General features: G+C 52.7%; 2 protein-coding genes across 2 annotated transcripts; one reads left to right on the top strand and one right to left on the bottom strand.

The window, feature by feature from the left end:
- Positions 1 to 5,392: 5,392 nt before the first annotated feature.
- AIRIM (AFG2 interacting ribosome maturation factor) lies at positions 5,393 to 10,065 on the bottom strand. Its single transcript, XM_056123380.1, has 5 exons — positions 10,054 to 10,065; positions 9,628 to 9,902; positions 8,635 to 8,814; positions 6,557 to 6,675; positions 5,393 to 5,614 (listed from the first exon to the last, which is right to left on the bottom strand). Exons 2-5 carry the CDS (start codon positions 9,900 to 9,902, stop codon positions 5,577 to 5,579), a joined length of 612 nt encoding a protein of 203 aa, XP_055979355.1. The 5' UTR covers positions 10,054 to 10,065; the 3' UTR covers positions 5,393 to 5,576.
- A 551-nt stretch (positions 10,066 to 10,616) lies between these two features.
- On the top strand, positions 10,617 to 24,328 carry CDCA8 (cell division cycle associated 8). Its single transcript, XM_056123562.1, has 10 exons — positions 10,617 to 10,726; positions 10,867 to 10,995; positions 13,522 to 13,562; positions 16,259 to 16,331; positions 19,098 to 19,171; positions 20,334 to 20,398; positions 21,195 to 21,290; positions 22,459 to 22,585; positions 23,188 to 23,274; positions 24,199 to 24,328. Exons 1-10 carry the CDS (start codon positions 10,633 to 10,635, stop codon positions 24,241 to 24,243), a joined length of 831 nt encoding a protein of 276 aa, XP_055979537.1. The 5' UTR covers positions 10,617 to 10,632; the 3' UTR covers positions 24,244 to 24,328.
- The last annotated feature ends 1,120 nt before the right edge of the window (positions 24,329 to 25,448 follow it).

Genomic DNA, 25,448 nt, shown 5'->3' on the forward strand with positions numbered 1-25,448 from the left:
CTACCCCCCCCCCTTTTTTTTTCAGTTGCCTTTAAAGAGGCCGCAGAGAGCTGAAAAACAAATCCAAGTTTAAAGAGACAAGTGCAAAAACGCAAAGCGGGCCAGGGACAGAGCCGCCAGCTGGACAAAATGTGTCTGCGGGGCTGCGTCCTCGCCTGGCAGGTGCCGGGGATTTATGGGGGCGCTGGCAGACGCTTCATCACGTTACAAGCCAGCTCAGGAGACCCTCATAAAACTCTGCTTATATGAAAGAACAAACTAGCTGATAAAAGTCAGCTGCTGCCTCTAACCTCACTGCAGGGACGGCCGCTGAGCGGTGGATTTACGAGTCGGCTCTGTGCAGAGGAAGATGGACTGCACACATCCGAACGGGGCAGAGCCAGCCTGGAAGCCTACGGGCCACCCTGCTCCACCCTCCCCATCACTGACCCCCACGATGGGGATCGGGCACCGCCCTCCCTGCCATTCACAGCACCACCTTTAGGAGAGTGGCTCCTCCCTCTGCCTGGCCCTGGACCTCTGCAGTGGCCTAACATCAGCAATGGGATCATGCTGGGCACATAACGATGACGGGGTCTGGGCGGACAGGCCCTCTGCCCCTCTCCAAACTGCACGGAGGGGCTGGGCGGATGGTGCTGGGGGGCCCATTGGGAGTGGGTAAAGCGGGTGCCAGAAGGCAACAAAGGGAGCAGAAGGGGTGCAAAGGGGAAGGTCTTGAGGCTCGTTTTGTCCCTAGTAAAGGGCGATCTTGGCGACTCTGCCAGGTCTCAGGACTTTCCTTCGCTCCGTGGAGAAGCCAGGGAGCCTTCCAGGAATAATGGTGAGGGGGGAAAGGCCAGTCATTCCCCAGACGGACAAGCTGTCCCCTCCCAGCCCTGGCACAGACGCCGAGGCCCCAGGACTCAGGCCAGCCCTCTGGACGACAGGTGTGGAGCGCACTATAGAACCCTGGCCACCGAGCCGGGCCGTGGCACCCCACAGAAGCTGCAGTCCTTTCTCGTCACACTGCAGGAGGTGCCCCACATCTCAGCCGGCACGTTTATCAGAAGCAGATCTAAGGGCGGGGCCTGAGGAGGGTGTGGGTAGCAGAGGCAGGATGATGGGGGAGCTCTTAGAGCCCCCCAGTCTTACACAAGCAAATGTTCAGTTGCCTCGAGGGAAGGGAAATGAGTAAGTGCATGAGGACAATCCTTCCCCAGTGGGGCCCTGCACTCTGCACTGTGTCCAAGCAAACATCTCATTTACTCTAAAAATAAATTCGTTCACATTTTGTTTTATTTGTATTTATTTTTGGTATTGGGGTCACACCTGGCGATACTCAGGGCTGACTCCTGACTCAGGAATTACTCCTGGCAGTGCTCGGGGGACCATACAGAATGTTGGAGGCTCAAACCCCGGTCAGCCACGTACAAGGCAAGTGCCCTACCCACTGTACTGTCTTTTAAATTTTAAAAGAACAATAAGAAGATGGCATTTTAATCGTGTAAGTGGAAAGCTAAGAAGGAAAAAAATTAGAATAATATTATCGAGCATCATAAACAGGAGTGTGTCTCTCTAGCCATGATGGCTTATTTCCATGAGGGATGTTTAAAAAGCTGTTTACTTACACACAAGCGACTTCCAGGACCCAATGTACCACCTCCTTCTGTGGTGCCCGACAAGCCCAGGAGCTTCCCTACGCAAGGTGAGGGCTCTGCTGTGGCACCCAGACACCCCGGGCTCACCCACTGCGTCAACCCCAGGCCTCACTTCAGCTGTTCTTCCATGCCAGCATGAGCTCACCTGCTCTGCGACTAGTATTTGTAAGGGTAAAAGCAGCCGTCGACTTTCCGTCTCTTCATGTCCCTCTTTCTCAGAGTACTCCTGTGCAGGGAGAGCCCACCCCAGAACCTCAGCCCCCAGGCCCTTGGCAGAGGTCCAGGTAGTGGTCACATGATGGGACCACCAGTTCTCACCCTGACAGGACTCCGTTTGCTTTGGGACGGCCACACCCGAGAGCCTGTTAGACATGCACAGCAGGCTGGATAGTGCATCTGGCAGGACGCTGGCCTTTGCACAAAACCAGCCGGGGGTTGATCCCTGGCACCACATCCAGGAGTGATCCCCGCGAGCCGCAGTTTGTACCCCCAAACGAAAAAAAGCAATGCAGATTCTAGGGCCTCCCTCGCCCCAGGCCCTCAGAACCGGAATCTAAACTTCAGAGGACCCCGGGGATTCAAATGCACATAAAGCCGGACAAGTTCAAGCTTAAAGGCTTTGGTGGAACTGTTCCCTGGCCAGGGTTCTCCAACCTCCGTCCCTACAGCATGAGGCCCGAGACTCAAATGTCTTCCAAGTCACATTTTATTTGTGATCATCATGCATAGATTTGTGGGGCTGGAGTGGTAGCATAGCGGGTAGGGCATTTGCCATGCACACGGCCGACCCGGGTTCAATTCCCAACATCCCATGTGGTCCCCTGAGCACTGTCAGGAGTAATTCCTGAGTGCAGAGCCAAGAGTAACCCCTATGCATCACCGGGTGTGACCCTCCCCCCAAAAATCATGTATAGATTTGTACATCCTATTTATACAGTCCTAATTTATAATTATGTTATTTATGTATAATTATTATGATAGATTTGAAATTCTTGGGAGAACATATACTCCATTATTAATATGTTGTTAGGTGGACAATGTGCATACTTATTTTCTATAAATACTTCCATTTTTCACAATCAGAATATATTCTCTTCATATAGGTAGAAAAAACAAGATTTGGGAAAATATATTAACAATTTAAGTTATGATTGGGGCTGGAGAGATAGTACAGTGGGGAAGGCTCTTGCCTTGTATGGCTGGCCCGGGTTCCACTCCCAGCACAATACATGTTCCCCCAAGCAGAACTAGAGGTGATTTCTGCGTGCAACTCTAAGGGAACTGGAGAGACAGTACAGCAGGGAAGGTGCTGTCTTTGCACTGGCCAACCTGGATTCAATCCCAAGCATACCATATGTTCCCCGAGCACAGACAGAAGTGATCCAGGAGAAAGAAAGAAACAGAGGGAGGGAGGGAAGGATGGAGAGAGGGAGGGAGGGATGGATGGAAGGAGGGAGGGAGAGAAGGAAGACTGGCTGGCTGCGAGGGATTAAGGCACTTGGCTTTCACTAGACCTGTCTGATCCCCAACACTGCATATGGACCCCTGAGCACTGCCAGAAGTGATCTCTGAGCACAAACAGATGTACCTCACCAACTAAAAATAAAGGTATGAGGGGCTGGAGAGATAGCACAACGGGTCGGGCGTTTGCCTTGCACGCGGGCGACCTGGGTTCGATTCCCAGCATCCCATATGGTCCCCTGAGCACCACCAGGAGTAACTCCTGAGTGTAGAGCCAGGAGTAACCCCTGTGCATTGCCAGGTGTGACCCAAAAAGCAAAAAAATAAAAATAATAATAAATAAAAATAAAGGTATGAGCTGGGGATATAGTTCAGTGGTAGAGTATTAGCCTTGCATGTGTGAGGCCCTGGGTTCAACCCCAGGCATCACACACACACACACACACACACACACACACACACACTGGGGCATATGCAGGAGCTGGGAGACAATACCAGCAGCAGAAGTCAGAAGCCCTGAGCAACAAACAAGGTGAGGTCCTAAATAAAAAATAAATAAAAATGCATGTGTTTGGGGTGGGTGCCCAAGAAATGGTCAGGGACCTCAAGGTCACTCCAGGTGATGCTGGTCAAAAGGGCCATGGTTCCACTCTGGGGCCAGGGATGCGGAGCTGCTGGGTTGTCTACAGTGCCGGGACTTCCAGGGCACCTGGTTGGTAGTTTGGGGCCCAGGGCTCCACCGCAGGGCCCAGTACACTAACCCCCCTGGTACCTGCCTGTTAAATACAGGGCCACTCCCAGAGTGCTGGGAATTGCACTCAGCCTTGCACACATAGGCAGGCAGAGAGCCCCTGCTCTCTCCCTCGTCCCGTGTTAGATGTATTTTGGCTTTGGGGCCACACCCAGCAGTGCTCAGAGCTTGTTTCTGGTGCTGTGCTCAGGGACTACTCCTGTGGGGATTCATGGTTCTGGGGAACAAACCCAGGTCAATCATGCGCAAGGTAAGCGCCGTCTCTCTCTTGCTCACACACTGGTTTGAGGTAGGAGTGTTTACCACTGATACCGTGTATATATTTTTCAATTTGTGAATATGGACGCTGAAAAGGGCATATACCAAAACATCCGACAGAAGTCTTGTGTCTTTCTACATTTAAATATTTTCCACAATCTTCCTACAAGTTTAAAAAGCACGGATCACTTTCATAGTAAGGGGGGAAAAAATAAAAACAAAAACCCAAAGTCATTTTCATTTTTGCAAACACCTGTATTCTTTATTTAGTTCCTTTCCTTCCAGTGACCCAGATTTTCACAGCCACCAAGGGAACTGCCAGGTCTGGAATCCCCAGAGCCATGCCACAGGTGAGGGCACCAGTCTCAGGAACGGCCCCACGTGATGCTGGGCGTCTCCCACCCACACTGCTACTCCCATACCACAGGAATGCGGGAAGTCAGTGCCACTTCCGGTGAGAAATCCGGTTCAGGAGTGGCCTCTTCCCAAAACACCTGCAGGACGAAGTATTTGCGCCACACCGCTGCCCCCTTGTGGCGGCACCCGGCAGCAGAAACTGTCTTGGTGACAGGGAGCAGCTGCAGTTAAAATCCCTTGTCCCTTCGCCTTTCCATCCCCAGAGCTTCGTGTTCTTGCATCGAGATACTGACACTGGTACCACAAAACCTGGTCCAGGTGTCAACCAGACTCAGAGCTTCGGCTGATGCTGGCGGTACTGCCTCGACTGGCCCTTTCCTTCCCATCTCTTCTCAGCTGCTGCTTCTCGCCCAGCCCAGCCTTTCCTGTGTGTGCTCCAAGAAGCCAGGGTCTAATTACTGCTGGGTCACAATCTTGCATGCGTGTGCGTGTGTGTGCGTGTGTGTAAGGATGTAAGATTTCTATGACAATTCAGTGAGGCTACAGCAGCAAATAAAAGGAGCCAATGCATTCTGAAACGAAGTATCAAGCGAGGAGTAAGTGGCATATGGAAAATGTTTTAGGCAACGTCACATACTTGTATTTAACCGAAAGAAATGAAGCCGCCAAGAGGAGAAAGGAAGAAGCTGACCTGGTTCCATTTATCTCCATAGGTGGGTGCTGAAGAGAAAGCTTAGTGTTTAAACTGAAACTTTAGGAGACTATCAGAAGAGAAGGCATGTTTGGGCTGAAGTGTCAGTGGGTAAGGAAGGCATCTGCCTTGCACGCAGCAAACGTGGAGTCAGTCCCCGGCCAGAGCCCTGCCAGGAGTGATCCCTGAGCACAGCTGCCCTTTGAACTCAAGAAAAGTCCTCTTAGCTATGACCTGGTATGGAATGCCCCACACACCCAATCAGAAGCAGCCGGCACCACCAGCTCTCCCCAGAACCTTCGAGGCTGTGGGCCTTAATGTCAAATGTGTCCACTTGTGTGACTGACATTTCCTTCGAGACGTCCAAGTGTAGTCAGTCTTCAATTGTGTCCTCTGGTCTCCAGATCAACACACCGCTTTCTTATTTTTCCAGAAAGAAGGAAACGCTGATCAGGATGTCTGAAATGGGATGAGAGAGAAAAGAAAAATGTGGCATTCCACTTCTCCATAATACACCGGCACTACTCCTCACATCTGGAACAGAGTCGACAATTACAGCAGCTGTGAATACAGCAGCTGTGGGACGGGCACTCAATAGACTACAACTCTGCTGATAAGAAAATGAAGTGACCTGAGCTGACCATGGCAGTGAGGGGGGACCCTGAGACACGGCTGGATGGAAATGGACACTGGCAGGTGTGGTGTGAAATGTTGAGTGCTGGAAGGCACAGAAACTAAAACTGAAAACTGAAGAATTTTCGTTAAAAGATGAAACAGTGTTGTTGGGGACAAAATGGAGTGATCTGGCAGTGGTTGCAGTAAGGAATCAAGTGAGAGAATCAAGGATGATTTCAATCACATGCAGCACAGAAGTAACTAAAGCAAACGAATGTAACACAACAAAGCTCCGAAGACTCAGGAAAAATCATGGTTGGTGATTGTCAGAGGAAAAGGGAGCTGTCAGGGAGGATGGGTAAAGGGTCCTTCTGGCGGTGGGAGTGGTGGACCCTGTACTCATACAGAGGCAGTGACATGCCAAACTCTGGAAATTCTGCAATGCTGGAATTCAATCCTGTTTTTCTATGTCAAAAAAGAATTTCAGACTTTAAAAAAAAATACAGGGATGTATTTTAAAAATACAGGCGGGCTGGAGACACAGCACAGCAGGTGATGCACTTGCCTTGCACACAGCTGACCTGGGTTTGGTCCCCAGCTCCGCATCGGGTTCCATGAGTCCCGCTAGGAGTGACCGCTGAGTGTAGAGCAAGGAGTACGCCCTGAGCACAGTCGGGTATGGCCCAGAAACAAACACAAAGAGGAGGAACTTTGGGGACATCTCCGTGATGCCCCCGAAGGTGTGACACCAGGCATGGAGACAGAGGCCTCCACAGACCCCAGTACCTTGGACGAGGTCCTGCTGTTCATCTTCCATGATTCTGTCCCAGGCTCTAGGTAAAGCCTGGATGTTTGCCAAGTCTTCCCACCGGACAGAGGACAGGAGGCACTTTCTCTTCAGGTACCTTCCCGCAAATTAAGGACTGCTCAAAAAGAAAATAAACTAGCATGAAGGAAAAAAAACCTGACCCTGCAGGGAGCTATGGGAAGCCAGCCAGCAGCCAGGGCAGCCACACGGCACCTGCAGAGCAGGACTCCCTGGACGGACAGATGGATGAACAGAGCCCAGTCACGAGGATGATTCCACGGTGGCAGGGAAACAGAAATGGACGGAATGGGGGCCTCAGAGCTTGTACAGTCGGTAGGGCACCTGTATCGCATACGGTCCACCCCAAGCATCCCAGATGGTCCCATAAGCCCTGCAGGAGTGATCCCTGAGTGCAGAGCCAGGAGGAAGCCCTGAGCACTGCCACGTGTGGTTGAACAAGAAAAAGAAAGAGATGGACAGAAAACCTCAAGCATGAGAGATAAGCCCAGAGCATTACTCCGCTGAGAAACACGCAAATCCCTCCAACTGAGAGGAGCAGTTCGGCCGGGCCCAGAGAGACCTGGCCAGGCAAGGACTCAGACAGATTTCTAGTCCAGCTGCACAGCACGGGGGGGGGGGGGGGGGGGGGGGGGGGGACAGGGTAGCAGGAAAGGGCGGCAGAGAGCAGGCGGAGCCAGACACCTTCATGGGTTCCTGCCCTTCACTCCCAGAAGTTCTATACAGCCCAGAAGGTAGTTCTCCAAGCTCTGAGGAATCAGCTCACCAAGTGAGATGGTTTAGACAGAAGCGAGAGACAAAGAAACCCATCACAGGGGCCGGAGAGACAGTAAGAGACTTAGAAGACAGCCCCCGTCAATACCTAGCGCCCCATATGGTTCCCTGGGGTCAACCAGGAGCCATCTCTGAATGCAGGAGTAGACCTTGAGCACCACTGGGTTTGTCCTCTGTGTGCCACAAACGTCAACAACAAACAAAAGATGTGGTATGAATAGATGATGAAACAGTATTTGGCCACTTTAAAAAAAAAAAAAAGAAGGAGGTTTGAGATTTGTAGCAAAATGGAGGAACTCAAGGGGATCACCCAAAGAAAAATAAGCCAAAAACCAAAAGACAAGCACGAGTGGTCTGCCTACGCATGGCATCTTGCATAAAGCTGATGGATGGGGGCTGCAGAATTGGCTAATGAGGGGAGCTCTCCATGCAGGAGCCCCAGGTTTAATCTCCAGCACTGCAGAGTCCCCTGAGCACCACTGGGAGTGATTCCCAAGCACTGAGCTAGGAGTAGCCTCTGAGCACCATCAGATGTGGCCCCAAACCAAAAAGATGAGTTATAAACTTGATGAGCAAATCGAAAGAGAAAGAATCCAGTGGCTAGTGACAACAGTACCCAGTTACTGAAGGGTGGTGGGCTTGGTTTGAATTTCAATCAACACAGATTTTGAGAAATAGGGCTGACCACATAACTCACTCAAGCCTTCAAGTAACTTTTTATCTCATCAGAGCCAAAGTCAACATGCTTCCCAAGCCCTCTGGGGCCCCAGGCTGCCTGGCACCATCTCTCTGGCCTGCTCCTGAGAAGCTCCCCAGCTCCCGCCGGCTACTTCCTGAACGCAGCAGGCATGCTCTGGCCTCAGGACTTCAGGGGCGCTTCCCCCGCTACACTACTTCCCTAAGTTTCAAATGCTCACCCACCCGCAGCCTCTGTAGACCTTCTCTCAAATGACAGTTCCCAGTAAGGCCTGTCCTACTCTGGTTAAAAATCACTTGCCCTCCTTACCACTTTCTCTGCTTTATTTTACCACTTGATATTTCCCTTTTGTTGATGCCAAACTCCTGGCGCTTAATAACCTGGGAAGTGGTTGTTACTTAATGATCTAGGGAAGTAACTGTACAAAGAAATGCAGAGAGCGCTCCAGGTCAGGCAGCAGCAGAGAGAGCGGACCCAGGCTATAGGATCTTGCCCTCTGTGAAACTGGAAACAGAAAGACTCCCAAGAGCGGCTCTGGACCAGATGGGAAGTGTGTGCAAAGGATACGCGTTCCGGTAGTATCTCTCGACATCCTGCAGCCATTCCAGCATGTCGGCCACGGAGGGGCTCACCGCAGATGCCTGCAGGGCAGCATCAATGCCAATGGCGTCTGCGTGCTGCTCATACACCCGGAGTCCGCGGTCCACATGGTTGCTGACTTCCTCGCACACGGAGAGGAGCGTGGCTCTGCAGGAAAGAGTGAAGTCAGGCAGGAGCACGACAGAAGTGAGCAGGTCCTGCTGGGAGCTATGTGCTGGGAGCCACCCTGCCAACCCTATCTCCACGGGAGCATATCATGCCCCCACAGTCCCTACCGTACCCAAGGTCCCACAAGGGAAAACTCTCTGGGCAGGTGGGGACTCAGAGCAAATGTGGGAGGACTTACAGGAGGCGGATCTGAGTTCAATCCCCAACACCACAAACATAAAAAATTAAAAATTCCTTAAGAACCAACTTAAAGGGGCCAGAGCAATAGTACAATGGAGAGGGCATTTGCCTTGCCAGCGGCCGACCTGGTTTGATCCCTGGCATCCCTTATGGTCCCCCGATCACCGCCAGGAGTAATTCCTGAGTGCATGAGCCAGGAGTAACTCCTGTGTATCGCCCGCTGTGACCCCCCCCCAAAAAAAAAAAAAACAAGCAAACAAAAAGAACCAACTTAAAGATGAACCAACTTAAAGATGAAGGGGCCACAACGTGTGCAAGGCTCTCAAAGCTATGCGACAGACTCTGTTGACCAAAAAGAAAAACGGGGAGGAAGGCAAAGGCAGCACAGCAGGGAAGGCACTTGACTTGCCCAAGGTTCCCCTGGGTTGGATCCCAGCACCCTGCATGGTCCCGAGCACCCGGCCGGAGTGATCCTTGAGCAGAGAGTCATGAGGACGTCAGCCCGGAGCACAACTGGGCATGTCCCACGCCTCGCCAAGAAGAAAAGAGAAATAAGAAAAGCACATCGGTTTTAAACCTCTCTGCCCAGAAAGCCCCAAGGAAGCCGCTTACAGCCTCTCGCCGAGCTTGTCCAGGATCACGTCCCCAGCGGTCAGCTGCTTGAGCCTCAGCCGCTCCTTTAGGTCGGGGAAGGCCCGCAGGGCCCTCACGTCTTCGAAGCGCAGCTGCTCGGCGGCCTGCAGCTGCTCGGCCAGATTGCCCAGGGAGGCCAGGAGGGCCGGGCACTCCTGCAGGGCGCTCTGCCACCGGCCCTCCTGCTCCTCCAGCGCGAGAAAGCATTTCCTCAAGGCTTCCTGCACTGCGAGCAACGGCTGGCCTGGAGACATCTTCGGGCCAAAAAAAAGAATCAAGAGCATTAGGGTCCTAAGTCGGAGAGGGACCGGGCCGGGAGTGGGCGTTACTTCCTTCCCAGCCAAACCAGGGGTGGGAACGCGGTGCGGATGCCGCCCCGCAGGAGCTCCGGGCTCTTGGTCTGACCTCGGGCCGGGCTCGGGGGAGCAGTGCCGCCCGCGTCGGATCCGTGCTTCCGGACCCTGAATCTAACTCTACTGTCTTTAAGCGCGTCCGTCGCTCCCCGCAAGCAGCGGGCAAACTGAAAGGCGACGCATCGACCAACTCAGGATGCACCCAACCCTCCACCTCGAGAACGCCGCGCGCGCTTCCGCCCGCCGTCCCTTTGCGCATGCCCGAGGCGGCTCCCGGCGTCGCGAAATGATGGCGTTCGCCGCAGTGCCTCCTGGGGGCTGTAGTCCTGCGCGCGGATTGGCTGGCGGACGGCGGCGCTCCCTGGCGATTGGAGGTCGTGGATCCCTTCCTGAGACGGAGACTTCTCATTCGCCAGCGGGCGGCAGTTTGAATTTGGAGGCGGCAGCCGCACGTCCGGTTAGCTCCGAGACGCTCCGTTTCAGGTGGGGCCGCGGGCGCTCGGCTTGGGGACCCGCAGGGACGTGGCCGGCTGCTTGCTTTTAGGCCCCGGCCGCGAAGGGCAAGGACGCACCGGCCCCGTGGCTGCCCCCGTCCTCGCCCCCTGCCCCCCGCGTCCTTGTCCCCTGCGCCATGGCTCCGGCTAGGAAGGGCGGCAGTCGGGCCAAGACCAGCTCCTTACGGAGCCGCAAGCTCGCCTCCTTCCTGAAGGACTTCGACCGCGAAGGTGAGGAGGCCCGGAGGGGGGCTCTGGGGGGAGAGAGAGAGAGAGTGGGGTGCGGTGCGGGGCGAGCTGGGGCGCAGGAGGCGCGGATTCGCCCGAGGCGCTGACCCCGCGCCCCGCCCCCCCCCCCCCCCCCCCCGCAGTGCAAATACGGTCCAAGCAGATTCAGTCGGACGCGCAGAACCTCCTCAAGGAGATCGACAACCTGTACAACATCGAGATCCTGCGGCTGCCCAAGGCCCTGCGCGAGATGAACTGGCTCGACTACTTCGGTGAGAGCTCCGCGCCCTGCCCCCTCGACCGCCAGCCCCTCCGCGGACCCCCCGGGAAAGGTTGTCTCTGGTCACTAGGGGAAATGACAGGCCTGCCACTCCCCGCCTGCTGTCCACCACCCACCACTCACGCCCGGCTTTATTACTCTCGGCAGGTAGCACTTCATCTCTTCTCCCCGATAGGCATCGAACCGGATTGGGTTCGAACCTGGGTGGGCCCAGCCAGGGGGGGGATTCTGTCGCAATCACTCAACTTTGCCCTGGGAGTTCCGAAACGGATATTGCAATGTGGGTTTCACGGACTTTTCTGTGTTACCCGACACTTTGTATTCGTCCCAGTCATCTAACAACAAATAAGTGGATTAGTTACCAAGGCTCAGCTGGTTCACCCTGCAAGAAGCTCTTTCTGCAGCCTCTGGGAATTGCTGCAAATCACACGTTGCAGCTACTGTAGGGTCCAAAACTTTTTCACCTCGCTTTTCCCTCCACCCTCTAGCTAAGTGTTCAAGGAAGTGCAGGATGATGATGACTTTCTGCTGGGTTATCCTTTCTCTCCCTTCTTATTCATTGCCCAAGGGGGCGGATGTGTTTCGTTTGCATTCCTGCTAGACTTTCAGTGACCCCCTTGACTTGGCCTTTTATTTGTGAATATGTTTGTGCATTTCTACAAATATTTCTGCTGGGTGTGCGTCTGTACTGTGCTTGCTGCCAGAGATGCTGAGAGATAAAGCATTGCGCCCACCTTTATAAGATATTAGAGAAGGGCCTTTTTAAAAACTTGCACATGCTTGGGGCCAGAGTGATAGTACAGTGGTTAGGGCACTTGCCTTGTGTATGTATGGCCAAGCTGGGTTCAGTCTCTGGCATCCCATCTGATCCCCAAATCCTTCCAGGAGTAAGCTCTGATTACCACTGAGTGTTAATCAAGAACAAAACAGAAACCTCAACTTGCATGTGATTATATAATTAAAATTATATCAGTACTATGAGAAAGCCATTGTATCATGCTTTGTGTATATTGGCTTTATTCTTGCAACTGTACCAAGTATCAATATTATCTCCTTTTTATAGATGACGGACGTGATTAGAGCACAGGGAAATTGGTTACTTTGTTCAAGGGCTCATTAGCTAGTTAGTGGCAGTCTCTGAACCCAAACTTTGGATTGGTTGGTTGACAGGTTGGTTTTGTAGTGCCTGTATTGAACCTAGGACCTCACACCTGCAATACACTCTACCACTAAGTTACTTCCCAGGCACCCAAAGCCTGAGTTCCTAACAGTTACACATACAGGATGTTTCTACATACATACTGGGGTTTTAGCAAGAGGACTGAACTTTTAAAAAATTTTACTTTGGGGAGAAGCCAGCCTTCTCTCCTGGATGAGTCTCTGTCTGTCTGTCTGTCTCTCTCTCCCCCTCCCTCCCCTTCCCTCTCTCCTCTTTATCTCCCTCCCACCATATTCCCTAAGTAAAATTTTATTAAAAAAAAATTCTACATCTGAACATTACATAGACCTCTCTGTTCAACACACATTTACTACACACCTATATTTTTTTACCAGAAATTAGCGTTATTATCTCTGTCCTCCAGCACTTCAGTTCAAGGCACAAGCACATTCCAATAGCTTTGAGTCGTTGAGTGTGATGGCAGTGAGCGACTAATGCAGTACCTGTAGGAATCTGTTGAGATAGAAGAATAAGCAGATTTTTGTTTCTGAGCTGGGTTTCGTTTTGTTTCCTTTGTCCTGTTGGTCCTGGGGGGCTACTCCTGGCTTCGGGGTTATTCCTGGTTGTTCTTGGTGCCAGGAATCCAACCCAGATCTCCAGCATGCAGTGCATGCTCTCAGCCTGTTGAGCTATTTCTTTGACCCCTTGAACTAGTTCAAGAAGTGCGAGTTAGACATTTTGTCAGGTGCACAGTAGTTTTTTAGGTGAGAGAAGTTCCAGGGTATTCATTGAATCACATGACAGGTGCACATTTTGCCTATGGGGGGGGGAAGGGACACACCCAGCAATGCTCAGGGGTTACTCCTGGCTCTGCACTCAGAAATTGCTCCCGGCGGTGCTCAGGGACCACATGCAGTGCCAGTGATGGAACCCGAGTCAGCTGCACGCAAGGCAAATGCCCTCCCCGCTGTACTCTCTCCAGCCCACAGCTGCACAATTTGGAAAGAACAGGAGCTTTGATATGAAGGAACATATAGGTCATGAGGGGAAGGAGTGAAGTTTGGGGAAAGAATACTAGATTGTGAAGGTTCTTGGATGTTGGCTTAAGGGATTAACTAGTCTACTTTTTGAAAGATAATTTTGTTCATTGAAGAAGATAAATTTAGGGATCAGAGAGCTAGTACAGTAGGTAAGGCGCTTGCCTTGCACACAGCCAACCTGGGTTTGATCCCCAGCACCCTCCAAGACTGATCTCTGAACACTGCCAGACGTGGCCCGCGGGGACTGTGGGTGGGGGGAGAGATGATGAATTCTGCCATTTTTATCTGATAGTGAATAAACCAAATGTTCCTTTTAAAGCTCTTGGAGGAAGCAAGCAGGCTCTGGAGGAAGCAGCAACCGTAAGTGACTCGTCCTGTCTTTGAACTGTCCTCTCAGCTAGTTCTCAGGTTCAGCCCAGTCACAGAATCCTGCCGGTATGTGTGTCCTGTGGAAGAGGACCCAAAGGGGGACACTCTGTGCCTCCTGGCCAAATGCCGGGTACGTGACGCCCAGAGTTGCGAGCCCTCCCAGAGGGGCCAGCTCTATTTTGGGCAGATGCCTTGCTGCCCTTGGGCCTGACCTCTGCAGGAAAGGAGAGAACCTCAAGCCAAGTTCCTTGAAGTCCCTGGGTCATTCATTAATCATGACTTGCCTGCTCGGTGTGATAAAGTGACCTTCTTGTGCCTTACCACAGAAGCACTGCTATTGCTCAGAACTCTCGGGATTTCCTCCCTCGTCCCCCCACCCACCCCCAGTCTTCACTGATACTTCCCAGAATCGGTACCAAGACCATTACAGGTAGTAAAACTGGGAGACAAAATAGAGCACTGGCCTCTGTAAAGTTCTGTGTGATGATGTTGGGAGTTGGTCTACAGAAATGGGCACTCAGAAAATCACACCTAGACCCTGTGTATGTGTGCACACCTTTGGGAATCTGACTGGAGAAGAAATTGATTTACAAAATCACCAGATTTACAAAGGAACCCCCCAGTCTAAATCCTTGTACGAGTTAATCATTTGCAGTCATTGCATGGAAGTCACTGATCATGCATCCTTAGAGCTTAAAGCGTGCACTGTAGCACCTCGGGAGGGCACAGAGTGCATCATCTCTGCCTGCCAGCCTCTGACGTCACCCAATCAGGAAACAGGCTGAGACTTCAAGGGTGAATATTATAGAGATGAGTGGAAATAACTGAAAAATAAAAGAGATAACATGTCATTGGTTCATGCTTTTTCTTTGTAATATGTTGCCCTGCATGCATTCAGATTTCATGTTCCCAAACCTCTCAGATGAATGCTACCCATCAGCTAATGCATCACCCACTTTTTAAGTTTATTAGGCATATGGGACTATAAGTTAGAGCTGCTCGGGTAATAGGAGATAGCCAGTGTCACAATATCAGATCAAGAGACTTCCCACTTTAGTTACTATGGCTTAAAGCCCAAGGAAGAAATCATGCTTCTGTATAAAAGTCTTCCATTGCACAAGAGGTTCCAAGACCACTCCAGGAGTAGTCGTTCACTAGAAGAACTCAGGGCTTAGCATGTAGTCATGCTCCTAGCCATCATTTACCACGGTGACAGATGGAAAAACGGGGGGGGGGGGGGGGGGGGGGAAATGCACGCAGCAATGTCCAGGGGAAACCAGGATCATGGAATTACTACACGGGACACGCTTAATGCCATCCAAGGGAATGTTGTCTGGCGGAGACTCGTGAGAGACGCAATGTCCACTGTTTTTACTGAATATAGGCTACTTAGGCCTCTCCTATCTGGCATGTATCAAACTTTCAGACTTCCAGAAGCAAGTACAGAGCAGGGAGCTTAGGCACAGTGATGCGTTCTTATCAGGGAAGCATGAGTACTGGGATCCACACTCCCAGGCCTTCCTGAGGCTGTCCGTGAGGCAATCCGTGTTCACTCTGCTGGACAGTGGATCTGAGGCTGTCCCCCAGTGATGCCTGCTCACTTTGCCTGTTGTCTCAAGAGTGAGAGGAAGTTCCCACTGTATTCTGGCATCCGTCTCAGCCATCGCTCACTTAAAACAGCCATGTTTTGTTAAAACAGTCAGCCTCAGAATCTTCTGAGCACTCCATGCGGTCCCCACCGCTCCAGAGATGAAGTCTTCTAGTCTGCACAGGTCCCCACCGGTCCAGAGATGAAGTCTTCTAGTCTGTACAGCCCTCTAGTCTGTACAGCTCTTCTGGGTTTCACACAGACCTTATGAGGAAAGGACTAGGAATCAAACCTACTCCCAGCTATTTCCATATGTGTAGACACCCTAGGACCAAGAGCACAACAGAAACTGTCAGACACCCTCTAGACTTTAAAGAGAGAAAAGTCTGACACCACACAGTGTCAAGAATGCGAGGCTGGGTCCAGAGTACAGCAGGTAGGTTGCTTGCCTTGCAGTGGCCAACCTGGGCTCAATTTCGGCACCCCATGCAGTTTCCTGAGCACAGCCGGGTGTGCCCCGCAAACAAACAAGATAGCCGAGGGCCAGGGAGATAGTATAATGGGGAAGACTTTCACCCTGCATGCCACTGACCCAGGTTCAATCCCCGGCACCACCTAGGGTCCCCCAGCATGGCCAGTATAGAAAAAATAATTATAGCTGAGTTTCTAATAGCAAAACACTTGACAGATTAGATAAATCATTGCCATAGGTTTGTAGTGGGATATGGCAGTGGAAATAACTAAACATAAAAACCAAATGATGTATCACTTAAACACTTGCTATATTTGAGGGGTACGTTGTTCCTGAGGGAACAGGGAAGAATATGGGGATAGAAGCAAATCAGCAAATGATTTTAGGCATCCGATTGTGACCGACAGGATGAACCGTATCGCCTTTTAGGAATATGGGGCAGTCTTGTGTATGCAGACCGGGGCTGCTGGAGATGTGATTCTCTGTGGTAGAGTTCACGGTTGAATGTATGATGCCCTGGTTGAACCCCTGGCATCAAAACAACAAAATTCATTGTTTCTAGATTGGTACAGTGCCTTTCTCATACTTGGTAGGTGATGCCTGCTGTTTTCTGGCTGTTTGTTACAGGCTGATCTGGATATCACAGAAATCAACAAACTGACAACGGAAGCTATTCAGACACCCCTGAAATCTGCCAGAAGTGAGTACTTTCCCAAACCCAGTGTTGAGTTGAAAGAGAGGGGACCCAGGGTGGTTGGCCGGTTGCTCAGGGAAACCTCCTGGTGGAGCCTCTTCCCTGTGGTAACTGGTCCTTTCTCTTGTGAATCCAGAAATAAAATTCTGGCTGGTCAGTACTGTCCATTGTACGGAGGACTGATATGAGCCAGCTTCTCGAGTGCCTTGTGAGCCAGAGAAGTGAAAGGAGGAAAAGCCGGGCAGGATACCAGACTTTGCTGCTGTTTCCCTGGAGTTAGGTTAATTACGATGAAGTCGTGGGTGGACCACACCTGGCAGTGCCGAGGGACTGCAGCGATCGGGGCTGTACCCTTCAGTGCTCTGCTCAGGGCCATGTGGTGCGGGGGATTGAACCCAGGGCCTCCTGGAACTCAAGGCTTGTGCTCTTCCACTGGGCCCTGCGGTGAGTAGGCTCTGTGGATGGATTTAGCGTGTCATGCCAGCTGCAGCTCCTGATGCTATCATGGGGTTAAAGGGAACACGTTCCTGGCCCAGCATTCGGTGTTCTCTGTTCAGTGGCTCCATTCAGTGGCCGAATTGTGCAAGGCCCCGATGCCTCCTGGGCTTAGACATAGTCTCTGTGAGCTGTCGTCCGTTTCCCCCCAACTCCCATCATGAAAGAGTAAACTCAGATGCTCATTTCATGTGTCAGGGGAAAGATCATTTAGCCAGGGAAGGTCGGGGCGTGCTGGCGTGAGTGTGACTATCCCAGACGGGGCACTTCTCAGCCGTTCTGGAGTGAGGGTGTGTGACGGAGGAGAGCCTCCAGCCACCCACCCTCAGCCCCACTGTGGGATGGCAGAGGTGAGCGCACGCCGTAGCACACGCATCTTCCTAGTACATCTGGCCCAGGTAGAAGCATTGAGACAGCAGCAGCTTCCCAGATGTCCTGCCCCACGTGGGGGATTGTGCATCCAGGAGATGGTACGGGAAGGAAGGACTTACCTCCAGGTTTTCTCCCCTGATTAGTTTCAGGATTAGCGGGCTTGGTTTTACTGAGACCAGGCCTAGGTTTAAGGATAATACATGAACACCAATGAGTCTAAAATCTGGGTCCAGGCACATTTGGGGTTGAGGGGTCCCACAGCCAGTGATGCTCAAGGGTCACTCCTGGCTATACAGTCAGGAATCACTCCTGGAGGTGCTATGGAAACCATACCGGATGCTGGGGATCGAACCCAAGTGGGCCGCGTGCAAGCAAGCACCCTCCCCACTGTACTGTCTCTCCAGCCCCATCTGTACATATACTTATCATGAACACATTTGCTTAGGCTTGTGGAATTAATATCAGCTAAATTAGAATGGAATCTGGAAAGAGGCGGTCCTTTACTCTCTCCCCCACCCACCCGTGTGTGTGTGTGTGTGTGTGTGTGTGTGTGTCAGTGTCAGTACTGAAATACAATATCCCAAGATGCATAGAAAAATGTCAAAGGTTATTTAGTCTGATCTCACCTCTCCACAATTGCATGCATTTTCCCTTTGGAATTTCTCATCAGGATTCTTGCTTCTGGTTGTAACACTCAGCACTGAGACACTTACTTTCATCACTAAATAGCTGTGATGGTTTTAGAAGCTTTCCTAAGTTTCCTTGAGCTGTGTCTCTACAGTGTATTTTATTATAATAAATGTAATACGTACCACCCAAAAGACTTTACCTTCACTCCCAGGCACTTAATAAATACAGGCATATTGATAACGAAAGAGCCTGTTCTATGGTGCCCACACTTCAAGCCTCTTAATTACCCGAGAAAGGGACTGTTCCCTTCTTATTTAAAGCTTACGTTTTCTTTGTTTTGGTTTTGAATTTTGAGGCCACACCTGGCAGTGCCGGAGAGTTATTCCTGTCTCATTCAGGGTTGTTCCCATTGATATTCCTCAGCGATCCATGCAGTGTGGGTGTTTCATGTGGTGCCTCAGTTTCCTCATCTGTGAAAGGAAATCAAGCAGGGTGGTAGCTCACCGTGCTGAAGTCTGCCATGTGACCTAGTTGGTGGTGGAGCTGGGCATTGGGATCTGCTCTCAGAGTGCTGAGCTGTCCATCCTCGGCTGCCGAGTGTTTTGTCGGTTGGTTTTCTGTTTTTGTTGGGGCGGCCTACCCAGTGGTACTGGGGGCCAGCAGGCTCTATCCAACCGTGTGAGGCCAAGTATCCACTCAGGACCTCATACCAGCAAGGCATTCAACCGTTTGCTCTCACCCTGGCCCACAGTGGGCTTTTTTTTTTTTGCTTTTTGGGTCACACCCGGCAGTGCCCAGGGATTACTCCTGGCTCATGCACTCAGGAACTACTCCTGGCGATGCTCGGGGGGACCATATGGGATGCTGGGAATCGAACCAGGGTTGGCCATGTTGGCTGCGTGCAAGGCAAACGCCCTACCGCTGTGCTATCGCTCCAGCCCCACACAGTGGACTTTTTAACCACTCTGATTTGTTTGCATTGTCAAAACCCCATTGTTCTCAAACTCGTCTTTATATAGGATCTGTCTCTGGTTGCAACCCTTAAACGCTACTATAGGTTTTATTTCCTAAAAGAAATGTGAATGTGGGTCTCAGGACAGTTCACAGGGCTGGAGCACAAGGTTTGCCTGCAGGGGGCCTGTGTTTGATCCCCAGAACCACGTGGTTGGTCTCCTCAGCACCAGATCGGGTGTGGTCCCCCTTTCACCCAAAATGTAAAAGCATGGAAGTTCATTCCCGAGAGGAAAAACATGCTGTTAAAATTGTTTCTTATAGCACGAAGGGCAGTGCAGCTGGATGAAATGATAATGGAAGAAGAAGAGAATAAAAATAATCGTCAAACTGCACGAGTAAGTAGGCACTGGGTTCAAGACTAGGGGCTGACAGGAGACAAAGAAAAATAAGTACAGTTCTCAGTTTAGTAGAAAAGATCTCATTGACCCAAATATGAAAGCTTGTAACTATCTCATGGTGATTCAATAAAATTTAAAAAATGGAAAAAAAAAAGAATAAAAGAAAAGATCTCATTGAAATGGCCAGTGATAAAAGTGATGCTAGAAATTCGTGCAAATGGGTAGAGCCTTGGGGGGAAGCTCCCACCTGACCTTTAGGAGGGAGGGAGATTTCCCAGCGGAGAGAAGGGAGCCCCAGGAGGTAGGAAAGTGCCGTGAAAGGGAGGGGGGCAGGGGGCGGTGCAAGTAGATGGGGGCCTGGTGACGAGTAGCCTGAGAGGACTGGGGCAGTATTCCAGAAAGGTCTTCAGGGTGCGGAGAGGGGAAACTGGAGGTGAGGAACCTGTTGGGAGGCTGTTGCAACACTTTAGCTCAGGCCCTGGCCCTGTAGCAAGAGGGGTGGTTGGAGGTGAGTTCACGAGGGAGAATGGGCAGGGCTGGCGGGAGGGACAGGCGTCCGGGCAAGGCGGGCTGGGGGAGGGGAGCAGCTCCTGTGCTGCCAGTCGCTGGAGGTATGAGCATTCAGTGCTTTTTGGAAGACCCAGCCCAGAGCCCGGGGCGGAGTAGGGGCTAAGGACGCTCCAGTTGTCAGGAGGTTACCCAGAGTCGGGGAGAGACAGGAATCAGGAGGTGGGGAGAGAGGCCCACCGCTGCGGGACAGCCACGGCTGTCAGGAAGCGGGGTGGCTCTTGGATGACAAGGAGGGGACAGCTGCTAGGCTGGTCCTTGCTGAGTACCTCCAGGGACTGCCAACGGTCCCTGGGATTGGGTTTCCTGGGTGCCCATAGTGACCTTCCTAGCAGCCCTTACATTGAGGGGCCCAGAGGGTAGAGACAGGCCTCTGTTCAGTGCTGTTGATCATACATGTCGCTGGGCTGCGTGAGGTCGACCTTCTGTGTTCGGTGCTGGTGATCGTACATGTCGCTGGGCTCCGTGAGGTCGACCTTCTGTGCTCGGTCCGGGTTTCCTTTCAGTGCTGGTCTCCTGATGTTTTTGCCCTCCCAATCCTCTCCCCTTCCCTGGCTTTTCGTAACCTGTTTTATTTCATTATGACGTTCAGGTCAAGAGGTGCCCTCCATCCAAGAAAAGAGCCCAGTCCATACAAAGGAAAAGCAGGAGTAAAAGGTAATGGGTGTCCTGAGTGAGCATGTGGGTTCTACTGGTCAGCCCTAAGCAGAAATTGGGGCGGGGGCAGGGGCGGGATGTGAGAGGGGCATTGTGCCTCTGATCTGAGTAGCACTGAGCACCAGCTAACCCTCGAGGGAGCAGGTCAGCTATGGGGCGGGGCTCTTTCCTCCTGCACCTTCCCATCCGGGGTTTGCGGAGGGGGTTAGAACTATGTGTCTGGTGGTTCTCAAAATGGGACCCGGGACCCGGGCTCTGCTGCTGGGCTACCTCCCTACTCCCACCCCGGCCCCCATGAATTAAATGTTGTTCAGTTGCTGGGCAGGTCTGTCTGTCTGACAACCACACAAAGTGGTTGTCACCTGCCCTAGTGTGCTGACGTCTCCTTCCTCCTCTGCTAAGTTCAGAGTCCCCTGGGCTGGGCCCTCCTTGGGAGGAGGGGCTCATTGCAGACAAGCTTGTCGTTGGAGTCTGCCTGGAAGGAGCAGACTCCCATGTCTCGAGGGCGGGCGGGAGGGCTAGCTAGGGCCACCTCCTCGCCTGCCCCAGCTCTGCTGGGAAGTCCAGGTTTTGGGGGCAGGGTTCCAGCTCATCCCTCGTGGCAAACTTCTGCCATCCAGTTTCTGCATCTAATGAGACGAATGTGCAGGGTGGCCTGGAGGGTCCCCCAGGGACCGTTTTACATAGGATGGTACCTGGTTAGTCAGTACCCAGTGTGGCCCACCCGAGTGTGCACCTCGGCTGCCATCACTGCACCCGAGAACCAGCGCCCCTCATGGCTGTCTCTTGCCCCCAGGTCAAGCCACTGTAACATTGTGACCCCCGCTCTGAGCCGTCTAGAGTTGTCCCTGGTGAAACCAACCCCAGGCCTGACTCCCAGGTTCGACTCCAGGTGAGTCTCGCACAGCACCCGCCAGCGCCTGCCAGTACCGAGGAAGGAGGGTGTGCAGGAAACACTGGGTGGCTGTCCCTAACCTGGGAAGGGGCACGTGCTGCTGCCTCTGATGACGGTGCAGCCTCTGCACAGTCCTGGTCTTCTAGAGCTGTTTAAAATGCTCTCCCGCTCTCCTGAGAGGACTGGACCGTGACACCGTCTCTCGGGAGATGCTGTCGCAGTGGAGGTGACACAGCATTGCTGGGAGAGAAGCATCTGATGGTGGATGGGAGCCCCTCATGAGCCCCTCCACTAGATCGCTGGTTCCCAGAGTGGGCGGTGCTGGGAGGCAGTAGCCTGGGTGAAAGGACGGGTGTGTGTTTTGCTCATTTAAAGAAGGTAGATTTCCAAGAGTCTTTCTTTTTCTTTGGTTTGGTTTCGAGCCACACACAGCAATGCTCAGGACTTACTCCTGGCTCTGTGTTCAGGGATCACTCCTAGTGGCGCTTAGAGGACCAGATGGGATGCCAGGAATTGAACCTGGGTTGGCCTAGGGCATGGCAGACGCCCCACCCACTGCGCCATTGCTGCGAGCCGGGGCTATATCTATTTTGTTCCCTGAAAAGGGAGTGGTTGGACAAATTTGGGAACCTCTGTCCGAGATGTTTGCTCTTCGGACATTTCTGGGAGGATGCAAGGGATTATAACGTGAATAGCATGTTGCAGAGAGCAAAGGAGACTCACCTGCTTTTCAGTTCCACTCTACTTCAGTTCACGTGAGCATTTAGCGAAGGACACCCAGGGCTAACCATGGAGCAGCATCTCACCTCTCCGAGAGAACTTGGGAGTTAATATCCTCTCTCAGTAATCTGCCTGTGACCCAGGGAAGTCGCTCTTGTTAGGGGTCACTCGGCCTCATTCCCGGGAACACATTCCCCCAGGGGGAGGGAGGAAGAGCATCACGACTTCAAGCTTACAGGGATCAGAACTGACTTTCACACGATGTGAGTTTGATAATCAGTCTCCTTCATCCAGCTGTGAGTCAATGCTGCTTTAAAAAAAAAAAAATCCCCCTAAATTTAGAGCTTGCCTTCTTAGAAGTCTCTGACTTGAGAACTGCAGCCCAAGGCGGGCGGGGGCGGGAAGGCGGGCCCAGGGTCTTCACAGAGACTTTCCCCCTTCGCAGGGTGTTCAAGACCCCGGGCCTGCGCACTCCGGCAGCCCGGGAGCGGATCTACAACATCTCCGTGAACGGAAGCCCTCTCGCAGACAGCAAAGAGATTTTCCTCACCGTGCCCGTGGCAGGTGGCGAGGTAAAGTGCCCGAGGGAAGCCAGGCCACCCCGGCCACCCGCTCTCCTCCCCAAAGTCCTTTGCGTGGATCTCACACAGCTCCAGATTCAGACCTGCTTTTCTCTCCTGGGTGAGACCCAGGACTGGGGCAGGGCCATGGCCAGCTCGGGACTCCACCTGGACATGATTTCCCATACCTGCGGGATAATAGCAGGCGCGTCCACCAGGAACTCTCCTGATGTGTCGTGGAGCGAGGAGCTGTTGCAGGTGGGGTGGGCAGGCACTGTTGAGGCCGGAGCATAGACCGTGCCTCCCTGTGCTCGGCCGTCTGGGCTACACCGCCTGCTCAGCTCCGGTTCTGAGGGAGGCCGAGCTTCAACTGCTGAGCACCCTGGAGCCGGCTGAGGGGCCGGTGCCTGGCGGGCAGCCATCCCTGCTCAAGGACTTCCTTAGCTCATGTGCCTGCTCCGTGCCAGGCCACTGTGGCCAGCACTGACCGCGGCCTTATCTCCTGAGACACGGTCTCTCCCCCACCAGCTGTGGCGTTTCAGGGAGTGTGAAGGCTTGGCCGCTAAGTGGACATTCCTACGGGCCTGTCCTCACCCTCTTTTCCATCCACACAGAGCATGCGGTTACTGGCCAGTGACCTGCAGAGGGTTGACATCGCACAGCTGGACCCGGAGGCCATCGGCAACATCAGGAAACTCTCTGTAAGTCTCCCCACAGCCGCCTGCCTGGGTTCACCGTGCTTAGTTAGGAGTCTAGTGCCTTACTTCACCACCTAATCATCATCACACTGATAACGGGCACTACTGAAGAAACACCTTCACACAACAGGCACTGCTCTGTAAGGAAATCATTGTGAAATTCGGTACATGAAACTACCATACTCACTCTGTTACCTCACAGTAGTCCTGTCCCCAGTCTGACATGGAATTTCATCCAGCCCCGGTGCCTGCCACGGAAGAGCCATAAAATCAAAACTGCCTCGTTTGGCACATGAGGGAACAGTTGAGCACCAGGAGTGAGCACTTGTTCCAGACAGTTGGGTCGTGTGGCGATGCCCCTTAGCAGGAAGTCCACACCTGGAAAGCCAGTCCTGAGCAGCCAAGCCTGGGGGGCGAGGGGGTCTCCTCAAGGGGCTTCTAGAGCTCAGCTGTGTCTCTGGGGCCTGTGCACTTTCTCCGGCCAGAAACCTTGCCCCGGTGCTCTGGGTGCTGCTTGCCCGCTCCTGGGTGTGTATGTCGCTTTGGGGCCCACTCATCGTCTGCATCACCGTTCAGCTTCCTGTGCTGGGTGAACTTGCCCACCGCAGGAATTAAACTGGCTTCACTTGGGTGGGATGAGCTCCTGGTCCCGACAGCTCCGTCTTGGTGGTGGGTGGGACCCCAGATCTCCTCCTAGCTCTCCAGCTGAACTCGCGGCATTCTTGCCCCTGAGCTCCCCTGTCTTGCTTGAGATGTCCGTTTACAGCCGTGTTGAGCTACAAGGTGGAGACGCGGAAGGATTGGAGTGTGAGGCAGCAGGGAATGGGGGTGCTGCACGCCCTCCTAGCGCTGGGCGGGCCGAAAGTACACGGGCATGCCAGGACCCTCCTGACCGCCAGTCTCTCTCTCTCTCTCTGTGTCTCGCAGACCCGTCTTGCCCAAATCTGCAGCAGCATACGGACTCAGAAATGAGGCTGCATTTCCAAGACACCAGACACGGCAGAAGGGACCTTCTGCAGGCACTTCTGAAACCTGAAGAGACCTCTCCCCTCTGAGCTGTTTGTTTGAGTGTGAAGTTATGTGTTTCCTGTGGGAGCATTCAGACAGCAGGAAATGCCATTCCCCTATCCAGTAGATAGAGCTTCGCTGGTCCTAGGGACGAGCACTGCAGTAGAGGTTCCCTGTCATCTCCCAGCTAAGTTCTCCTTCCTGCTCTGACCTGCCACCTCCTGCCTCCTGCCTCTCGCATCCTCCTGCGTGCTCGGCCCTGCCCTGACCCCAGTGGAGGTGGCCCAGAAGAACCTCTCATTCTCGGGACAACCCACCGCAGAGCGCCCTCCACATCTGCCACTGGCCCCCTGGGTAGCCTCTCTCAGAGAAGTGAGGGCAGCACCAGACAGGGGTGCAGCTGCACGTGGGTCCGGCTCAGGGGCTCCGGAATCTCAGGCCTCCTCAACCCACTCCTTTCTCCAGGCTGATCTGGGCAGTGTTCTGTACTCCTCCATGTTTACTGAAGACCAATATGTGTTTGGAGGCAATTTCTGTGTCTTCTCCTCTACCTCTCTCTGGTGGGGATTTGGATGAGGCCGTGGAGGGCGCAGCCTGCAGCCCTCGCCCCCCGCAAGCCCTGTGCATCTCCTGTGGGGACCACCGGGGAGCAGGGCTCACTTGTCTATGGCCACATCCCGCGTGGTTTTGAGTCAGCACTGAAGTCCCTGTCCTGTGCTCCAGCAAGCCTCTCTGCCCCCCAGAATCATGAGACGTGGTCCAAAACTATGGGGACAGTTCCTCGTCCCCACTCCAGACTTGAGGGCACAGTTTTCTCTCACGTAGCTCCTTACTGTACTTTGTCTTCTTGTGCTGCCTGACCAGGCCGAATATCCGAGTAATCCAGTCCAGCTCCAACTATTACTTTCAACTCATTTCTGTCTTCTTTCCTGAGACTTTTGTACATATTGTTTTACCGAGCAACTGCATATAATCTGATTTATTTTAATCAGAGCTACTTGTTAACCTGTTTTCAATAAATTGTGTGAGTTTTTGTTTTTTGGTGGTTTGTTTTGTTTTCTAATCAGTGTCCATCCTGCTTGTGAATTCCAAGATGTGGCACCTGACCTAGACACTGTCTCGGAGCTGAAGTTGGAGCTTGGGGGCAGGTCAGCCAGAGCCAAGCAACA

This window comes from Sorex fumeus, unplaced genomic scaffold (assembly GCF_029834395.1).
Source record: "Sorex fumeus unplaced genomic scaffold, SorFum_2.1 ptg000047l, whole genome shotgun sequence".
NCBI classification, from domain to species: Eukaryota; Metazoa; Chordata; class Mammalia; order Eulipotyphla; family Soricidae; genus Sorex; species Sorex fumeus.